Source organism: Aquarana catesbeiana, linkage group LG10 (assembly GCF_042186555.1).
Source record: "Aquarana catesbeiana isolate 2022-GZ linkage group LG10, ASM4218655v1, whole genome shotgun sequence".
Lineage (NCBI taxonomy): Eukaryota > Metazoa > Chordata > Amphibia > Anura > Ranidae > Aquarana > Aquarana catesbeiana.
This window is the reverse complement of record NC_133333.1, coordinates 118,751,581-118,772,111: the sequence shown is the minus strand read 5'-3', so window position 1 is coordinate 118,772,111 and position 20,531 is coordinate 118,751,581. Positions and strand designations below refer to the sequence as shown.

The following is a 20,531-nucleotide window of genomic DNA, read 5'->3' as shown; positions in this document are numbered from 1 at the left end:
TTAAACAAAATAAGGAAAGCAGAATTTAGGCAGGGAAATATTAAAGAGTTAAAAGAAAGTGAGAGAATGATATGCATGTGTTGTGTACAAATGGGAAAAATGTAAGCGATTTTAGTGTATGTTGGTGTATGTGTGTGCGAATGCTGGAACCTTTAGTTCTATTGCTTGTGTGTGTCATGTACGCAGATGTGACCCCCTCCTTTGTGCTCTCATGAAAGAAATGTGGCTGGGATGAGAGGTTAGTGATAAGCTGGAAGGACACCATTGCCAATTTCTGTTTTTTAGACAAAACATTTATAACAAAATGTGCAGGGTTAACGAATCTAATGGTAAACAATGTGATCACAATTATTTTGAATCTGTTTTCCAAACATGGTAAAATGAAGGTTACATTTAACTGTGTATTACACAAATTGAATATCCTTTGATAGTGGAAACAGTGCATTTAAAAAAAGGGAAATTAAGTAAAATTAAGTAGTAATGAGTATTAATTTCTAATATGAGTTTAACAATTTTATTAATAATATAGATATATTGAAACTGGTTTAGACAACCTTTGGTTGGAAATGAAGTCCAGGTTAATGGGGAAATTTGTAATAAATGGGATTAGTTTAGATTAAGATAACAATTTTGTAATTTTACATTTATACAATAAGCTCTTATTGAGAGAAAAAAAGATTAAGATGAGGTTGTTATTTTGAATAAAGCTGCCATAATATTTAACAAAGCCAAGATGGATGGAATACATAAGAAGTTCTTCTATAAAAATGATATTGTAAGGTTTTTGATGAAAACTTGATGTGCGGTCCATGATGTAAGAGTAATATTAAATAAAATTTAAATATAACAGACCCATCACATCAAGTCCACACACCCTGTTAGGATAGATGCCGCCTGCAGCCAGTTGTTTTATAGTTTTTGATGCTTTCTGGTCCATCATACAGATTGTTGGTCCTTTTGTTTTTATTTATTTTTATTTTTGAAATCCAAAGCAGAATGTATGGATTGTGAAATGATGTGCCCCTTTTTCTTGTAAGTACAGTGGTATAAGCAGAAGAATAGTTTTGGATTTATGGACATCTCTGCATGACCGCAGGGTATTGTTATCATTTATTATAATATTGCCAGGAAAAAGTTGTCTTTTGAAACATGAAACTGGAGTTCTTACACAAATAGCGTGATAGAAAACAAGACATTGTAATATATTTATGCAAGCTGGACCCAGTAATGAAGGGTTCATCCCGATATATCAGAGCTGCAGTTTTTATGCAAAGGTGCTATTAGACAAAGTTAGATATTGTTTTGGTCAAACATTTAATTTTTAATGGTCCGACATTCTGTGCAGCAAATTTACAGCTAACTAAATGTTTGTCTAATGAAAGGTTTAAAATATGAGTTTGTTTATGTACAAATCTAACAATGAAAAATGCGTACATTTATTCAAAAGAAAGGAAAAGACACATGTGTTAAATTGATGTGGGAATCAGCTGCTGTGAGCCCAGTGCAGGACACACTCCCTGAAGACCCAGATATTACATTTTTTGTAGATTTGAGTATGCAGTTTATCACCCAGAAGGATACTCTGTATTCAAAGTCATTGGATCCTTTTTCCCCAGCTCAAGAAGCAGAGCTCCATGTTTTAGCAAAGCCTGTGAGCTATAAAAAGAGTGTATATTTATATAGATAGTCAAGATATAGAGAGCTTTTGGTTCCATTTAAAGGGCCAGAAGTTTGTTTTTACTTCGGCAGGTAAACCAACCAAGCATGCCAAGTTAATTTGATCGGCTGTTTTCAGCCTTCCAGGTTCTTGCTGAGGTAGCCATATTAACTTTCACACATGGAAGCAGACCAGGTGACTCTAAGGATGCTGCATTTACAGCCCCGGACACTTGATGGGTCTGTGCAACTCACAGATTCCACCCTAGTTCTGGCCCAGTATAGCTGGGATTAATAATTCAACTTTAAGGACCCCAGAACGAGAAGAACAAGTGGTCCACAGGGGGCAACTTCTTATGAAACAGGACTTTGGAAAAGGTGATCATTTATGTCTGCCAGCCACTCTTTTCCCTTCAGCTTGACACATGGACCGTGTCATCAGTCACAAGAAGTTATGGCTGCCTTAGTAAATGAGCGTCGGATAGAGCCAGGGTTCACCACAGTTGTTTTTATAACACACCACTTCTTGTTTTACCTGTTACCAAAGGTGTTACCAAAAGCTGAACATCCCTCCCAGAGATTACATAAAAGATATATCCAGATGCCCAAGTCAGGATCTTACGAGTATGCATTTTGTCTGTATGGACATGTTTTTTGGATGTCCAGTGGCAAATGCTACTGCAAAGGCCACAGTAAAAAGTGTTATCAGAAGTAGTTTGTAAGTACAGAGTGCAGAAAGTACAGAGAGTAACAGAGGAAATCATTTTTTATAGGAGAGTCCTTAATAGAAGTTTTGAGGTTTTATTTTTACACCCCTTACTGTCTACAATGTAGCGGACAAAGTAGAGTAAGAAACTAGAAAACTTTTGCCTGAATGTTTTCTTATATTTTATGAAGCCCCTAAGGGGGATGTTGAACTCTCTCCCTATGGGATTTGGTTTGGGAGTGTGTTACTCACTTGCTTATATTTTGTCTCAGCAAATGAAGTCCTCCATTTGGATCTCACAGAGAATGTTGCTGATCTTTTAAGGTTTTTGACAAACTCATTTATGTGTTTTCTCCCTAATTCCAGATCCTAAAAGTTTGGAAGGATCTAAAACTAAAGCCAGGTGACTTGTGGATTGTTAAGAGACATTTATATATAAGGAAATGTTTGGAGACTCAATACAGCATCTATTTCATTTACAGTTTTTGCAAAACTTGAAGGAAAAGTCACCTGGATCCACACCAGACACTGCAAAAATGACTTAATTAAAGAAATCTCTGTGTTTGATTTGTTTCCCTCTTGTGATCACAGTCTAGGGTACTTTTTTATTCAATTACTTTAATTGTAAGGGATATATATATATATATATTTGAAAAGTAGTTCAGCCGAGTTGAAGTCATATTTGTCTTTTGTGTGTCTTCCATTTTATGTAGAATTGTCTGTGTTTACATATGCTGATAAGTCAGCATGCCAACAATTAAGCTAGAAGGCCATTCTGGCCACAGGAGTGTACAGCCAGTACTCTGTAAATATGTCTTATCAATCATTTGTTTTTCACAATGAAAAGTCATTTTGTAATGAAAAAGTTGCTCAGCTATTATTTTCTCCACAATGGAGTTTTTTGCCTCTTTGGCCAGGACTACCTCCACCTAAGCGTGTGGAGGTTCCAGGTTAAAGGTGATAGCAGGTATGGTTAGTGATCAAAATATTGATCAAAAGAGGGGAGACTGTAATGGAAATTTTTAAGTTCTGTATATAATTGTATTGTATTTTGTATGTATTGCACACTGCCCTCACTGTGCAACAGCACTAATAATGTTTTCAGTAAATGTTTACATTCTTTCGAGTCCTGATTAGAATAAGCCTGCCTATGTAACGCCCCTTGTTATGATAAACCTACAATTGTAATATTAATGTGATACCTACGTAATCATGTGCATAAAAACCTTCAATTGCGTCATAATAAAGCAGAACAGTAATTTGGAAAGATGCTGAGCGTATCTTTTGTGTCTGTTCCCTACTGCAGTAGATATTATTAATTTGGAACCACTAATCAATATGAGGATAGGAGTTGCCTATCATCAATTTAACCGAGTCACAATGTAACACTGATATAAAATCACACACATAGGTGGATAATAAAAAGTGTATACTGCGCTGTGACCCCGCAATCCAGCAGCCGGCACGGCTCTAGACAAGGAGCTAAGTAGGTAGAAAATAAATAAGTGCAGCGCTATGATTGCAAAAAAAAAAGGGAAAAATTGTGTGCGATTCAAACATATATGTGACAAAATGACACAAACTCTAACATAATAGATGTGAATGGATATTAAGCAATGTGCTAATATAGTGACTGCACTACACACAAATGTCCAAGTTGAACGAAATGATGAAATACAGTCCAATTAGGTTTGTGATCCAATACACATGTGAGAAGTTCCTGGCATTCCTGGGAACCTTGGAGTGAAAAAAATGGAATCAAACACCACCACCGTGAAAGAGGGAGGAGGCTTACCTGATAATATTGACTTGGCGGGCATATACCACCCAAGTCAACAAGGCTTGTTGGGTTCAAACCACCCAATGGGGGACAGCAGATCCTGGAACTCCATCAGTCAATCAGTCTTAGATGGTCATGAGATGTTAGCTGGAGGCTCCAGGAGTCTCGGGGAGCATGGAAACTTATTGTCACAGGAAGAGTATCTTGTAATAGAAAAAGGGGGCTGACATAGCGTGATACTGTTTAAAAAGGAGGTGGTTTATTAAAAATATAAATTCAACACTTTGGAAGAAATTGATACAGCATGTAAAAGCATGAGGCGATGTTAGCGGAAGGTCCACCCAACGCGTTTCAACTACACAGCCGTCATCTGGGGTCAGAAGTGTTGAACTTCTCACATGTGTATTGGATCGCAAACCTAATTGGACTGTATTTCATCATTTCGTTCAACTTGGACATTTGTGTGTAGTGCAGTCACTATATTAGCACATTGCTTAATATCCATTCACATCTATTATGTTAGAGTTTGTGTCATTTTGTCACATATATGTTTGAATCACATACAATTTTTCCCTTTTTTTTGCAATCATAGCGCTGCACTTATTTATTTTCTACACACACATAGGTGGGACTTGTGTCTTTTTTCAACCTCACCTACTATGTAACTATGTAAGATAGTGTTACCCAGGGTTGGATGGTCAGCCACCAGCAAAAGCTGCCTTGTGTTCTCTCTATCAGCTCTGTGTTGTTACTGGCCTAGTTTACTAGCACTCTTTACCTGTCTGTGACCTGCCAAACTGCCTATTCCCCGAACTATATATTTATGTGTTCACTTCCTATATTGAATATGTTTCCTCACCTCATGCTCCGTTGTAGAGTCATTGAGTACATCCACCTCAAACTATGGTGCATTTTCAACATCCATAGCAATAGTAGTGGCACCAAAGATTTAATTTCAATGCATTTATTTAAAAAAATCTGCATTGTAACAACCATAATGGCAGCCGCTAAATACAACAGGAGGAGTTGCTAGTGCTCACAAGAATATTTAGAAATTGTAGTAATGTAATGTAATGTAGTAATAACTAAGTTTACCAAATACATATTACTATTATAGTTTACAGTATTATTAGTTAAATTAGTATTGCTTAAATTATTTTCTTACAATAAATATTTGAAAATTGATAAACAACCTAAAACTTTATTAAAACTAACCCTTATTAAGGGGTCTCCTGGTTTAATCAGGGTTTTTTGTTTAAAAATTCTTTGTGACCTGCATAACTGCAAAGGGGGGGGGGGGGGGGGGTCAGGTTGGTGAGGCAGAGGTGTGTTCTTTCACTACACACTTTTGCTATCATGTCCCTCTTTCTCACTGGGGGGTATGGATGGTTACATGATATATGGAAGGTGCTCTTTTCAAGGTAAATCTCATTATGTACTTTCTGCTAACTGGAGGAGGTTTTATTTGTTTATTCACAGATATAAATTTTTCTTTAGTACTGCAGGCATCCAATGAGCAGAAAATCACACGACTCACAGCATGTCTAACTGGACGTGGTCCAAAACTAAGGATTGACTGCCGATATCAGAACGTTACAAACAATCCTTTAAAATATGAATTCAAACTGAAACGTAATAAAGAGCCTGAGATCATTCTTTCTACAATAAACCTTAACTTCTTCACTGACAAGTATCACAACCGAGCCACTATTTATACAGCACGTGGTCTTGTTCAGCTGCACATTGAGCGATTCAATGCCTCTGACGTTGGCCTATATTATTGTACTCTTAACATTCCTAATGACCTCACTGTCAACCAAACAGCCAAGATCAGTGTCCAAAAAGGTGAGATGATGAACGCTGTTAGAGAATTGCATGAAATTATGAAAACATGTATAAAAATGCAATCATTTCACAGATCATGTCTGGACTGATAATCTGGAAATTCTAATATTTTGAAAAGGGGTTGCTGGTGACCAGGAGCATTTGTGGTGTGGTGTCTATGCTCACATCGAACATTTGTTGTCAGAAATTCCGATCGTGTGTACGCGGCATTAGGCTTCTTGCACATGAGGTATTAAAATTCTCCTATCTATGCTGGATTATTCTGCCAGTAGCTGCCAGAAAAACTTGGCATAAAAAAAAAAAATGTTAGTTTTTTGCTTTTACAGGCACATGGTTTTTAGAATGTGTCAACTCATTCTAATGGCTAGATTATTATTATATTCAGTAGAATAAATGAATGTATGCAGTATGGGGCTGTTTTAATGCCCCTGAACGCTGCTTCAAAATACAAATGTAAATACCACAGTGTGCATAGACTGAAATAGAGCTTGTTTCATAAAAATTACTTCTAAAAACAGCATTTGTTTTCTGCCCATGTGCAGGAGGCCTCACTCATGCACTGCTAAATTTGAGGTGGCACCAACATAGGGTGTGGGTAGCATTAATGTTTGTAATGGGTGGTTAGTTGCTGGACTGGAGGCAGTTACTTCTGCTGCTTGTTCAATAGCTACATGTTTAACAAAGTTGAAAAAAGACCAGTGTCAGTCAGGTTCAACTTTTTAAAACTATGGCAGTTTTAGGAGAACAAAACCTGCCAGTCTTTCCATGGACAGTCAAATCAATTCACTGCATTACTATGGCTATAGTAGCTTATACTATTTATTAACATTGCTACTTCATGTGTAAAGCATTCTACAGTTTAAAGTGTACCTGTTGCCAGGCTGTGGACATTCAGATATCTATATATTTTAGAAGCTTCTGCAAAGCTCTGTAGCGGCAGGCACTATTAAGCAATGCACTCTCAAAATTCACAGAAGAAGCACCAAACTCATTCAAGTCAGCTTTCACAGCAGCTCAGTTATCCTTGTTTCCTCTTTCTAGCAGCCACTTGTCAGTTTTCCGGCTTTCTAATCTCTAATGTAAGTGTAGCAAAGTCTCAGACCTCTTTAGGCCTAATAGTTACCTCCAGTGTTAGGGAGAGCTGACATCCTTCAGTGTAGAGTGGGTTATAAGGCATGGTGGGTGTAATGCAAGATGAACAGGTCGGCGCCAGACACTTTTTGAATGCAAAGAGATTTATTGTCTCCTAAACAGAACTGTAGGAGAGAGGGGTTAGGACCAGGACACCCTTAGGTAGATGCAAAGATAATTAGCAGACTCAGAGACTTCTATAGGTAGACAGCTATACAGGTGAAGGCCTCCACCCGGACACCACTTCTGTATAGGTAGGACCGCTGTCTCCTATGGCAACAATCTTGTAGCTGTTACTAACGGTAAAGGTATTCAACTATCTGCAACACGAACGGTTCTCTTTACCTCACACTCACTCACTTGTGTCTTCACTCAATGAGCTCCCAGTCTATTTCACTAGACTTCAGATCCACTAGCCACTGGACCCCCTGAGCGCTTCCACTGTTAGCACTCAGTATCTTCCTCAAACGTCACCCCTTCTTCCCTGCTGGATCCCTGGCTTGGCACTCACAGATACTCTTCAAGTTTCACCCCTGCTGACAAATTAGGTTTTCCCATATCTTCACCGTCCCCGGCTGGCGAGAAGTCTGCTCTGGTACTGGCCTCAGCTTACTCACTGTGATCTCCGGTAGCAAGGTGAATGGTACCTTAGTGGCAACAGCTTCTCCTCTACCTCCAACCACAACTGGTTCCCTGGGTGGTGGAACCATTACTTTTGGTTGGTCTACAAGCCCTCAATCCCAACCCTGTGCTGCTTCTAGCAGCCAGATGTCCCTGGGATAGGCCTCAGGTTTCTGGCCTAGCAGCCTGGGGCAATACAACACACGTCCACCTAGACAGCCGTCCAGGTGGCACAGAACCCAATCACCTGACTCCACCCAAATAAATAGGTTCTTCAAGCAGGCCAAGGGACCCAAGAAAATCCCTGCCCATTGGCTGAGACACCCCATTTATTCCTAATCTGTCCTTGCAATGCCCTTGTCTTATCTAATGTCACCATATACCCAGCCATCTAGCGACAGAAGAGAGAAGTGCAGCAATTCCAGAATTGGGGTGAAATCAATTGACCTCCTAACAATTGGCCAAGGCAACTATCACTTGGCAAATAAATTTAATAGCAACCCTGCCTAAACATCAGGGTGCTACGTCAGCAAAGAACTGGGTCTCTAAAAGGCCAGAATGGGCTTAAGGCTGCATTCACACCTGAGAGTTTCAAAGTCAAGCGTTTTTACTGTGATTTTGCCGCTATTTTTACTGCGTCTTTACTGAGATTTTGCCACAAATTTGTACAGGTCACCAATGTAAAAAGCAGAAAAATGCCTGTTATCTGCCACAAAGAAGCTCAAGTTCTTTTTTGAGCTTAAGGCGTTTTCAGGCGTTTTGCTTCAGGCGACTAAACGCTCAGGTGTGAACAGGTGCCACTAAAATGAATGGGATTTTGCCTGTTGGGCATTTTTCAGGCATTTTTTCGGGCGTTTTACGAGCGTTTTATGAGCTGAAAATGCTCAGGTGTGAATGCAGCCTCAGAGAATGACTTGAACTGCTTCCACTGTGAAAGGATTAATATGATACCCATGTAATCCCAATTCCCCCAAAATATTCCATACACATTCACATCTATTTTTCCTGAAATTGTTTCTTACTGTGTTTTTCTCCCTCCTTGTAGAGTTCACGGTAAGCTCCCAAACCTCTTCTTTTACCCGATCGCTTTCGCTTGTTTGGAATGAGCAGTGCACGTTAGTCACAGTCATGTGCACTGCTCTCTGCACAGTACAATAGTCCATAGTCCCTAGTCCATCTCAGGAGAGAAGCCACCCTCTAACAGTAAGTTGGATCACAGCAGCAAAAAACCCTTTCAATCAGAGTTTTGTTTAATTTTAATTGCTCTATAGTGCCTGTAGCTACAGAGGGCAGAGAGAGCTTGTACGGGCATGTTTTAAAGCTCGTTTGGTGCTTGTTCGTTATGGACATTCAAGTATTTAAATACCTGAACACCCATAGCCTGGACACAGATTCACTTTAAACCCCAGTTCCATGCAAAACTTTTTTTACAGACTTTTGGTTAGATAAGAGAAGGGTTAGAACTTATAAAAGGTTTTTGTCACCATGGGAGACATTTCTCTTCATGTGGGGGTTCTCAGGACGTCAATCCTTCAGGCATTTGTTCATTTACATTACATGGTGGATTGATGGGACTGGTAGTTTACACAAAGGTAATCAGGGTCTTAAGGAAGGTACTTTGATAGCAGAAAAAAAACGCTCCTGTGCACGAGTGGATTACCAGACAGTCTATGTGTCGTGATGATATATGTCACAGGCCTTGCTGCCCTCAAGGATAGGAGTATCCTAACAGTCAAAGAGAAGAGGAAAAAAGGGCGCACCAGTTTTGTGCATTATCCTTTGGATATATTTTATTAAAAGTAGATAAAAGGAAAACTACTCACAAACATCTGTAGAAATCTTGCAATGCAAATAGTCTCTGAAAAACAGCAAATGGTCTAAGACAAATGATAAACTCCAGAGGTCACGGAGGAGATAACAGGGGCCACTGCCGGCTGACGCGTTTCGAAGGAAAACCTTCTTCTTCAGAGCCCAGCAGTGTAACCTCCTTCAGCAGTCCTTATATACAGACAAATGCACCCTCAACGGTGTTGCCCTTACTACAAGCAGATGCACAACTGATACAGCCGATTGAGAAATGGTGGGCAGGGGATCATTACCATGTAGGCTCGACAATGTAGGAGCATGTAAACACAAAGCCTCATCTACTCGAATTATGGGGCGAAAGGGAGGACTAGTGAGAAAACTAGAATTGGCCTCCCACAAAAGATCTCCCTGGCCATGTCACCATGGCACAGCACACCACCAACAGTAGCCAATCTTACCTGCTGGAGATTGCTGAATCCATAGCGCCAAGTGTGGGATCTCCCCCCATATCAAAACCGTCTTTCCTGGCCAGTTCCTACGTCTGGAGCGCACGCTGCCGTGTCCAGATAATATGAAGGGCGGGCCTGACGTCACTTCCTGCGCGTCGGCCGCCGCTCAAAGGTGACGTTAGCGGGGACGATAAATCACCGCCATTTTGTTGTAGACAAAACCATGGAGGCCAAATGAAGTCAATACCTGTCATTTTTCCTTTTTTCCTTGTACAATAGGAGATGAGGGGAGTATTTCTCTCCCTTCCCTCCCCCTATAGTGCTAACTGCTGTTGGCTTGTACGCCTGTATGGGGTGTTTGACGATGGTCCGTCCCATCATCTCCTATTGTACAAGGAAAAAAGGAAAAATTACTTAGGAACAGGCCAGGAGAGACAGTTTTGATATGGGGGGAGATCCCACACTATGGATTCAGCTATCTCCGACTGGTAAGATTGGCTACTGTTGGTGGTGTGCTGTGCCATGGTGACATGGCCAGGGAGATCTTTTGTTGGAGGCCAATTGTAGCTTTCTCACTAGTCCTCCCTTTCGCCCCATAATTCGAGTAGATGAGGCTTTGTATTTACATGCCCTTACATTGTCGAGCCTACATGGTAATGATCCACTGCCCACCATTTCTCAATCGGCTGTATCAGTTGTGCATCTGCTTGTAGTAAGGGCAACGCCATCTCCAGTGGGCGTATTCTTTTGGCTTCAGGCCGCCCACTTAAGTGGGAGGGGCTTCTAGGCTCCTCTGGGACTTTCTTGATTGATTGAGGGTGCATTTGTCTGTATATAAGGACTGCTGAAGGAGGTTACACTGCTGGGCTCTGAAGAAGAAGGTTTTCCTTCGAAACGCGTCAGCCAGCAGTGGCCCTTGTTTTCTCCTCTGTGACCTCTGGAGTTTATCATTTGTCTTAGACCATTTGCTGTTATTCGGAGACTATTTGCATTGCAAGATTTCTACAGATGTTTGTGAGTAGTTTTCCTTTAATCTACTTTTAATAAAATACTGTATATCCAAAGGATAAAGCACAAGTCTGGTGCGCCCTTTTTTTCCTCTTCTCTTAAGGAAGGTAAAATCACACTGCATTACTGGCAAGATCAGCAGGTGTTTTTTATTCTTGCTAAAAATGTTCTAATCCTGAAAAGGGAAAACTAATGAAGCCATCACATCTGAGGACTGGTAAGCTGCATTATATTACATTTTTGTTTTTAGCCTTAGATAGTTGTTGGTTTGCCCTGCATAGGCAATAAATGCTTTCCTAAAGATGATTCATAAGAATCCTGCTAAAGCAACAGATACAAATTGTAGATATGTTGCCTAAAGCAGAACATGGCTACTGTATATGTAAATAATGACATATTTTGCACAGTTACCCAGGTACTGCTGGATTCTTCATACTGTGTGTTTATTTGCCAGTGACAAATCACTTGTAGTCCTGCACAATGATGGGTTATATCTACACACATTATTGCTGTTAATCTGGAACATACATTTTAACTATGAACACAGAAATCAGAAAGGTAGGGATAGAGTGCCACTAGGTGGCTCTCCGTTGAATGGAAGTGTGGACAGGTTTCTACAAGGCTTGCAGGTAACATGTTCTTTCCTTGCTAAAGCAAAAGATGGTGAGTGGAGCATCAGGATGTATATTAAAGAATATTTTAAAGTGTTACTAAACCCAGTAATATGAAAATAGTTCATCTACCCCACACAGCTTATAAATGTCAAGGCTGGGCCCTTCCATCTCTGAGCTGGCCACTCAGCTGTTGGCTAATTGCCAGCTTCCATTTCTCTCCACAGTTACCCAGCTGTTGTTGATTCTGCTTGTCAGTCCTGCCTACTTAAAGTTGTTCAGTTCACTTGATCTCTACCTTCGCCTTTGTCTACATCACAGAGACTTTCTCCTGCATTCCTGTTGAAGACTTGCTCAGCTGACGTTCCTTCTGGCTCCTGATCCTGCTTGTTGTACTACCACGTTTATCTCTGGCTCTCTGACATTTGCTTGGCAGACTACCCGATCCGGTTACTGAACTCTGGCTTGTTTTGACTACGTTTACTCTGTTTACCTTATTATTATTATTATTATTATTATTATTATTATTATTATTATTATTAATAAACAAGTGTGATTTAACTATACTTCTGTCTCGGTCTGATTCATGGTTCCTGATAGTAGGCGAAGGCCATGAATTCAGCAGATACAGTCAATCCACTTGTTGGTAATATTTTTTCCAGATTGGATGAGCAAGATCACCACATGGATCATTTTGCCATAGCATTACAAATGCTCCTGAGTTGCACGGCTCCCCTGGAACCTCCCACTGTGGCTGCTCCGGTACAACCTGAGTTGCAGGCCGTCTCTGCTGCTGCGCCAGTCTCTGTGCAGGCACCCGCCTCGAGTATTACTTCTATAAGAGGTATGTCTGGTTCCGATTTGGGGGAGATCCAGTTCAATGCAGAGGGTTTCTCAACTAGGTTGAGATTTACTTTGAGATGCTGTCTCAGGCATTTCCCACGGACAGAAGCAAAGTAGGTTTTGTGATATCTTTGCTTTCTGAGAGAGCCCTGGCCTGGGCAATCCCTCTATGGGAGACGCAAAAACCTGTTGTCTTGAGTTACCCTGACTTTGTGGCCTCCTTTAAAAGGGTATTTGACGTTCCCGCATGCTCCGCTTCTGCTGCCAAGTGCCTCATGTCCATCAAACAGAGTATGAAAACTGTTGCCGACTGTGCCATTGAATTCCGTACTCTGGCAGCAGAGGTTGCTTGGAACAATGAGGCCTTCGTGGCTGCTTTCTCTCATGGTCTCTCGGATTCCATCAAGGATGAGGTAGCAGCCCGAGATATACCCACTAAGCTGGAGAGGTTGATCACGTTTGCCATCCTCATTGACTCCAGATGAGGAAGCCTCCTGTACGTTTGCCTCCGAGCTTTGTAGTCCCACCCGTGCCTCCCTCACCTCCCTTGCCTCCTGGTACCGAGTCGGTCAGTGAAGATGAACCCATGCACTTGGGCTTCACGCGTCTCTCTGCGGATGAGCCTTTAGGAGGAGGGAGAGATTGTGCCTTTATTGTGTCCAGGCAGGTCACTTTTTGAAGTCTTGTCCTACCTGTCCAGGGAACGCCCGAACCTTAAGGTCCTGTCATGGACGGACCTTAGGTGGCGTTGTTTCGTCCCCAGTTATCCAGAAGAATAAGCCCCTGGTTTCGGTCACCCTTTCTTGGGCTGAGTTGTCCATCGAGATACAGAATCTAATCAACTCTGGGGCTGCAGGCCTGTTCATTGATGCTGCCTTTGTATTGCAGCACTCGATTCCACTGCAGCTGCGTGACACTCCACTTGCCATTGAGGCTCTTGACGGGAGACCTCTACAGCCTGCCCATGTGACTCATGAGACAGTTCCATTGTCCATGGCCATAGGGGCTCTTCACCATAAGATAATCCAATTACAAGTTATTTCCTCACCTAGGTTTCCGCTGGTTATTGGTTAGCCTTGGTTACAGAGGCACAACCCCTTTTTTTGATTGGCTCCGTGCTGAGGTTCTCTCCTGGTTACCACAATGCAGTGAGACATGCTTCCAGAAGGTAGCCAAGGTCCTGTGCACCTCTTCACTCTCCTCCCTGCCGGAGGAGTACCGCGATCTTAGCGATGTCTTTGACAAAGGTCAAGCCGGTAGTTTGCCTCCACACTGGGCTTATGATTGTGCAATTGACGTTCAACCTGGTGCCATACCACCTCATGGCCCGGTTTACCCTTTGTCGGTTTTGGAGGATAAGGCCATGGAGGAGTATGTTACAGACGCACTTTCTCGAGGTTTCATTCGCAAATCCTTGTCTCCTGCTGGTGCTGGTTTCTTCTTTGTGAAGAAGAAGAGTGGTGAACTGAGACCTTATATTGATTATAGGGGTCTCAATCGTTTCACGATTAAGAATGCCTACCCGATTCCGTTGATTACAGAGTTATTTGACCGCCTCAAGGGAGCAATGGTTTTCAGGAAGCTTGATTTGAGAGGGGCATACAATCTCGTGCGGATTAAGGAGGGCGACGAGTGGAAAACTGAGTTTAATACCAGAACAGGCCATTATGAGTACCTCATAATGCCTCTTGGCCTTTGTAACACCCCGCCAGTTTTCCAGGAATTTATTAACGATGTCCACCGAGATTTGTTGCAGTTATGTGTGGTGGTTTATCTTGATGATATCCTCATATTTTCCAAGTCCCTGGAGAGCCACTACACAGATGTCTGTCGTGTGCTTCAGAAACAAAGAGAAAACAATCTCTATTGTAAACTGGAGAAGTGCGAGTTCCATCGTGAACAGGTTAAATTCCTGTCATTTCCACTGCTGGTTTTTCGATGGACCCAGAGACACTTTAGGCAGTCCTACAGTGGCCCCGACACGTGGGTTTATGTCCTCTGCAGCGTTTCCTGGGCTTTGCCAACTATTATCGGAAGTTTATTGGTAACTTCTCGTCTCTGGTCACGCCCCTGACTGATATGACCAGAAGGGATGGTAACCCACAGAGTTGGTCTCCGGAGTCCATTAAGGCCTTTGAGAGTCTCAAGGCTGCTTTTGTTTCTGCTCCTCTGTTGGCACATCCTGATCCTACATTGCCTTTTATCCTAGAAGTTGATGCTTCTGAGACTGGAGTTGGCGCCCTTCTGTCCTAACGTCCTAACTCTGAGAGCGCTATGCATCCGTGTGGCTACTTTTCCAAGAAATTGTCACCTGCAGAGTGCAATTACAAGATTGGTGACAGAGAGTTGTTGGTGATCATTTTAGCTCTGAAAGAATGGAGACATCTCCTTGAAGGTATCACTGTGCTGGTTCTCACTCTTACTGACCATAAGAATCTCACATTCTTGTCTGAGGCTAAGCGCCTCTCTCCCAGAAGGGCGCAATGGGCTCTTTTCTTGTCGAGTTTTAATTACATTGTAAAGTTTATACCCAGGACTAAGAATGTAAGCGCTGACGCCTTGTCACGACAATTTTCCTCCACTTCCAAGTTAGAGTCGGTTCCGGTTCCTGTGATTCCTCCTGATCGTATTCTGGCTATGGTTCGCACAAGTCTTACTTCTCCTTTGGGTGACAAAATTCTTGCTGCTCAGGTCCATGCTCCTCCTGAGAAACCTTGTGACCGCTGCTTTGTCCCAGAGAGTCTCCGTACTGCCGTGCTTCAGACTTACCATTCTCCCAAGGCAGCTGGCCACCCTGGGAAGAATCAACTCGTTTGGGCCATTTCCCAACAATTTTGGTGGCCTAGTCTACGAGCTGATGTAACTGCCTTCGTAGCTGCCTGTTCCATGTGTGCTCAGAGTAAGACTCCATGTCACCTTCCAGTGGGCCTCCTACAACCCATACCTAATGGAGAGAGGCCCTGGACCCACCTGTCTATGGATTTCATTGTGGAGCTACCCAACTCGGGAGAGTTGTAAGCGAAAGATCGGGAGATCTTTCGCTTACATGGGCTACCCAAGGTGATTGTCTCGGACAGGGGTAGTCAGGTTGTCTCCCGGTTCTGGCGAGCCTTTTGTGCACAGTTGGGAATTCAGCTTGCTTTCTCCTCTGCATATCACCCGCAGTCTAATGGGGCAGCAGAACAAGCCAGTCAGTCTTTGGAGCAATTCTTACATTGCTATATTTCTGACCATCATAAAAACTGGTCAGACCTATTACCGTGGGCAGAGTTTGCTCACAACAGTGCCTTAAATTCAGCTTCCCGATTGTCCCCGTTTATGGCGAATTATGGCTTCCAACCTTCCATGTTGCCTGACTCTTTTGTTCTGCAGAGTATTCCTGCGTTACAGGAGCATCTCCGTGGTCTTCGTTCCACTTGGGCACAAGTTCAGGAGGCTTTGCAACATGCTAACGATAGGTACAGACTCCATGCTGACCGCAGACGCCTGCCTGCACCTTCCTACCACGTTGGGGACAGAGTCTGGCTGTCATCTCGCAACCTCCAACTTCGTGTTCCTTCTTTGAAGTTCGCACCTCGTTTTATTGGGCCTTTCCGTATCCTTCGCAGGATTAACCCAGTGGCTTACGCCTTGGACCTTCCTCCTAGTATGCACATCTCAAATGTGTTTCATGTCTCCTTATTGAAACCTTTGGTCTGCAATCGCTTTACAACCTCGGTGCCACGTCCTCACCCTATACAGGTTGAGAACCATGAGGAGTATGAAGTACAATCCATTGTTGACTCCCGTAGGTTCTGTGGGCGCATACAGTACCTGGTGCATTGGAAGGGGTATGGTCCGGAGGAATGCTCTTGGGTCTCATCCTTGGACGTACATGCCCCTGTCGTCCTCCATGATCTCCATTGACATTTTTCCCTCAAGCCCGGTGCTCCTCCGAGGGGGAGGGGTCGTTGAGAAGGGGGTACTGTCAGGGCTGGGCTCAGCCCTTCCATCTCTGAGCTGGCCGCTCAGCTGTTGGCTAATTGCCAGCTCCCATTTCTCTCCACAGTTACCCAGCTGTTGTTGATTCTGCTTGTCAGTCCTGCCTACTAAAAGTCATCCAGCTCACTTGATCTCTGCCTTCGCCTTTGTCTACATCACAGAGACTTTCTCTTGCATTCCTGTTGAAGACGTGCTCGGCTGAAGTTTCTTCTGGCTCCTGATCCTGCTTGCTGTACTACTACGTTTATCTCTGGCTCTCTGACTTTTGCTTGGCTAACTACCCGATCCGGTTACTGAACTCTGGCTTGTTTTGACTACGCTTACTCTGTGTACATTATTATTATTATTAAACAAGTGTGATTTAACTATACTTCTGTCTCGGTCTGATTCATGGTTCCTGATAATAAATCTTCTTTTTACATGAAAACATTGACACTATATACATTTTTAGATGATCTGTATACCACGATCAGTGATAAACTGCACAGTTTCTCCAGTGCTGAGAGGTCAGGTGGGAGGAGATTTCCACTACATCCTTTATACACGCCCACATGTGTGATGCCTTCCCAAGGTAGACAATGTAAGAATGGAAGGCTCATACAGGATAAAACAGCCTTTTTACACAATGATGATGAATAACCCCTTAAGTTCCACGGTGAGAAAAACATGCATGCTATGCTGCATATTCAAACAGATTTTACTGTTGTGGGTTTAGTAACACTTTAACCCAACACTTCATATTCCATGTTCCTGACAGTCACTCTGCTTTTCTATTAAAAACTGACCACACTAGGCATCAAAGGGCAGTGTAGTCAGTTTAGTGGATAAGCTGGGAACTTGGCCTGCTCTACTCCAGTGATTAGACTTGTCCTGACCCTCCCCCTCATTTCCCCTGCTCAGTCATTCACTGGGAAGACCAGAAGACCTGTGTGCTGCTGATTTTCCTCCCCTAGCTCTCAAAGCTCATTATGGAGCTAAGAACAGAGGGCACGTGATCACTTATAAAAAAAGGAAATAAAAGGGTATTTGTAATGTTTTTTCATACATATACACACAAATGTTTTGCCTTTCATTACTATAATAAACTGAAAGGGTTGTTTTACAAGGTAAGGGTTCACATATAATTTAACTTCGATTATCTAATCATGTGAAAAGCATCAAAGGGTGTTCAAAGAGAACACAAATTTGCTTTTCACAAATTTTTGGATAACTGAAGTTAACATTCACACAATTTTTTGACAGTTCCCAACTCCAAAAGTGGATTAATCATGATGAGTTGAGCTGGGCATTGGGTGCCTTGATTTACTGATGCTTCTGATTATATACTGTATAGCACGTCAATGCATGTATCGAGCAAACTGTTTCTATGTAAGCACTTACATTGAACTAAACAAAGCATTTTGACTATTCTTTATTATTCTACAGACAAACTCGAGACATGTGGCGGAACGAGCATTTTTTCCCTTTGTACGCCGTGGCCTCTTCTTCTGCCCCTCTTTCTGCCTATTCTCCAAGCTGGAGTCTCCTTATGCTAGTAAAAATGGCCTTTTGAAGAAAACAATGTTTAATATCAACATGGAGATAAGTGCTAATTTCATATTGTTTTATAAACAGCCCATGTGCATTATACTCAGCATATTCTTTCCCCTTTGAGGCTGGGTTCATACCTCCGATGGATGCGGCATGCAGCAGTGGTGCATCCCTGTTCTTCTTTTCAGGGACAAGTTTTTGCCTGAATTTGGCCCTGAGCCTGGGTTCACATTAGTGCGATCTCAGATATTGCATGTGATTCGTACTCGCACAACAGGTGACGCTTACATGCGATGTCTGAGCAACGTGAATTCAGCCATATAGTTGTATGGCTGAACTTGCATTGGATTCGCACAGAAAAAAGTGCAGGGACTTGTTCCCCACATTGAAATCGGATCACATGGGTGTTCTCACCTATGCGATCAGATTCCTATACGAATCCACAGTTCACACTGCAATCTGTGCACCGATCTGGGGGTGGCATTGACATAGTATTGATGCCCACAGCTGTTCGCAGAAACCAGTGTGAATTGCCTACGGGAGAGATGCAATGCGAGAGAGATGCGATGCGAGAACTGACGCTGAAATCGCTCTGGTTCACGCATCGCACCAGTGTGAACCTTGGCTGAAACGGAGCCAAAGACGCACAGGACTCCTGTGCAAGCCACTCCACAGCCGCAACGGAGATATGTGAACCGGCTCCATAGAGAGCCGGTCACAATCTCCTGTCATGCGAATTGGTTGCAGGGAAAACCGCAATCAATTTGCATAAGTGTGAACCTAGCTGGTTCCCACATCGCACCAGTGTGAACCTAGGCTAAATGTATATGGCAAGATAGTCAGATCAATGAAATAAGTTCTTTGTGTGACCCAATAAAGCAAATTATTAATTGTACATTGCAGTATTGCCAAAGCTGTCCCTTACATAAAATGGTCCAGCAATAAACCAGGCCTTAGCTTCACAGCACCTTTTGTGACCCTAGTTTCTTCAGTGCTCCAGCCATGGGCTATGCTGTGACGCAAAAACCCATTACTCTCATAAAAAAATACAAACCTATATAAATACAAAAAAAAAATATGCTTTTTAATCTGGTGTCCCTGTATTATGACAAGAGAAAAAATATGTGACCTTGGAAAGGACTATGCAATTGGCAAGCTTACTGATTGACTGTGTTCTACGGATGGAGGGGCAAAACACATCTTACAAATCACTGCACTCATACATTTTCTAAACACAACTACAATGTGTTCTGTGCAATTCAATAACTTCGAAACTTTCAAATACAAAGAGAATGATCAAAAACTGTACTCAATTTAACAGCTAAGAAGTAATAGAAACCAAGCCATATTACTTGATAAATAATGCAATAGATACATTTCTTATACCTGACAAGGTCAAAATAAAGCACTATATGCTCAGCCAACATGTTTTGTTTCTTTTGGTTACTTTTTGTACCAAAGACATTGGCCACTAGGACAAATACAGAGGATGAATATTTCCAGCTGAGACACAGACAATAAAAAACTAACAGAGAATTTAACCCTTCCACATTCTTTTCAAAACAAGCATAAAAATTAATTTTAATACATTATTACAAGTGTACAGTTATGCTACATCTAACAAATCATGTGATCTTTTCTTTTTTCAATGTATAAAAATGATTATTTATTATTATTCTGGAGGAATTATTATGACTATTATTTATTACATTCAAAGAATTACTATGATTATTATAATTATTATTATTAGCACCATTACTATTATTATTCGACTTCTTAAAATTGGTTACATTGAGACAGGAACTCAAAAGTGTTTAATGCGGGAGTTAGTCCCTTCCTAGAGTAAATGAATACACATTCCCATATGTGCACTCACTTTGAGCAGCCCCCGACACTACTCTGGTATCATACCATAGTATGCAGGGTCTTTGTGTACAGTTCACTTGTTCTTCATGCCTCACTTCCTCCATTTTTTTAGATTGTGAGCTGTTGCTGCCAGTATCCACCTACCTCCTACCCTCCTATCTGCTTTGTTGCCCAGGACTATAATATAAAAACGAGGAAGGCTGGAAGCATTTGAGGTCAGAGGTTTCTTTCTTCTTGTTCTATCTATTGATGCTGGAAGAGGACACAAGAAACAGTCTCATATTGATTCTGTCACTTCAGAATTTGTATTTGTACAGCTTTCAATGACCTTGGCATATAATTTAATTTATAATCTGTCTGCGGTGGTTATGTATTGTCCCACCACTAATTTAACAGGATTTAATAAATACATTGTTGTATTTACTTGCGTTGTTACTTTAGTATGGTGCTTCACAAGTCCCCTCGTTTTTGAAGGTGATCCTTCTTTTGTTGCTTCCGAATTATATATGGGATGTGGCACTGTACATCCACTCCCTGAAATGTGGTAATTCTACTTCTGATTTTGTCACATCAAAATGTTTATATTGGTGAATCAAGACTTAAGAAAATGAAGAAAAAAAAAAAAAACATGAGAACATTTGCTTTTGGTATGCTTATTTTTGTGCAACTGTAAATATTTTCTGACTAATATAACATTT

The 20,531-nt window shown here is 41.8% G+C and overlaps 1 protein-coding gene across 2 annotated transcripts in view; it reads left to right on the top strand.

Annotated features, from left to right (window-relative positions):
* THY1 (Thy-1 cell surface antigen) overlaps positions 1-20,526 on the top strand; it is a 94,139-nt gene extending 73,613 nt beyond the window's left edge. The window contains exons 4-5 of one of the 2 annotated variants that reach the window (XM_073602552.1): positions 5,640-5,987; positions 17,863-20,526. In XM_073602552.1, coding sequence (XP_073458653.1) covers positions 5,640-5,987; positions 17,863-17,972 — 458 coding nt within the window. In that variant the 3' untranslated portion in view covers positions 17,973-20,526. Of the gene's footprint in view, positions 1-5,621; positions 5,988-17,862 lie in introns of both variants that reach the window. The other variant, XM_073602551.1, reaches the window with a different exon arrangement.
* The last annotated feature ends 5 nt before the right edge of the window (positions 20,527-20,531 follow it).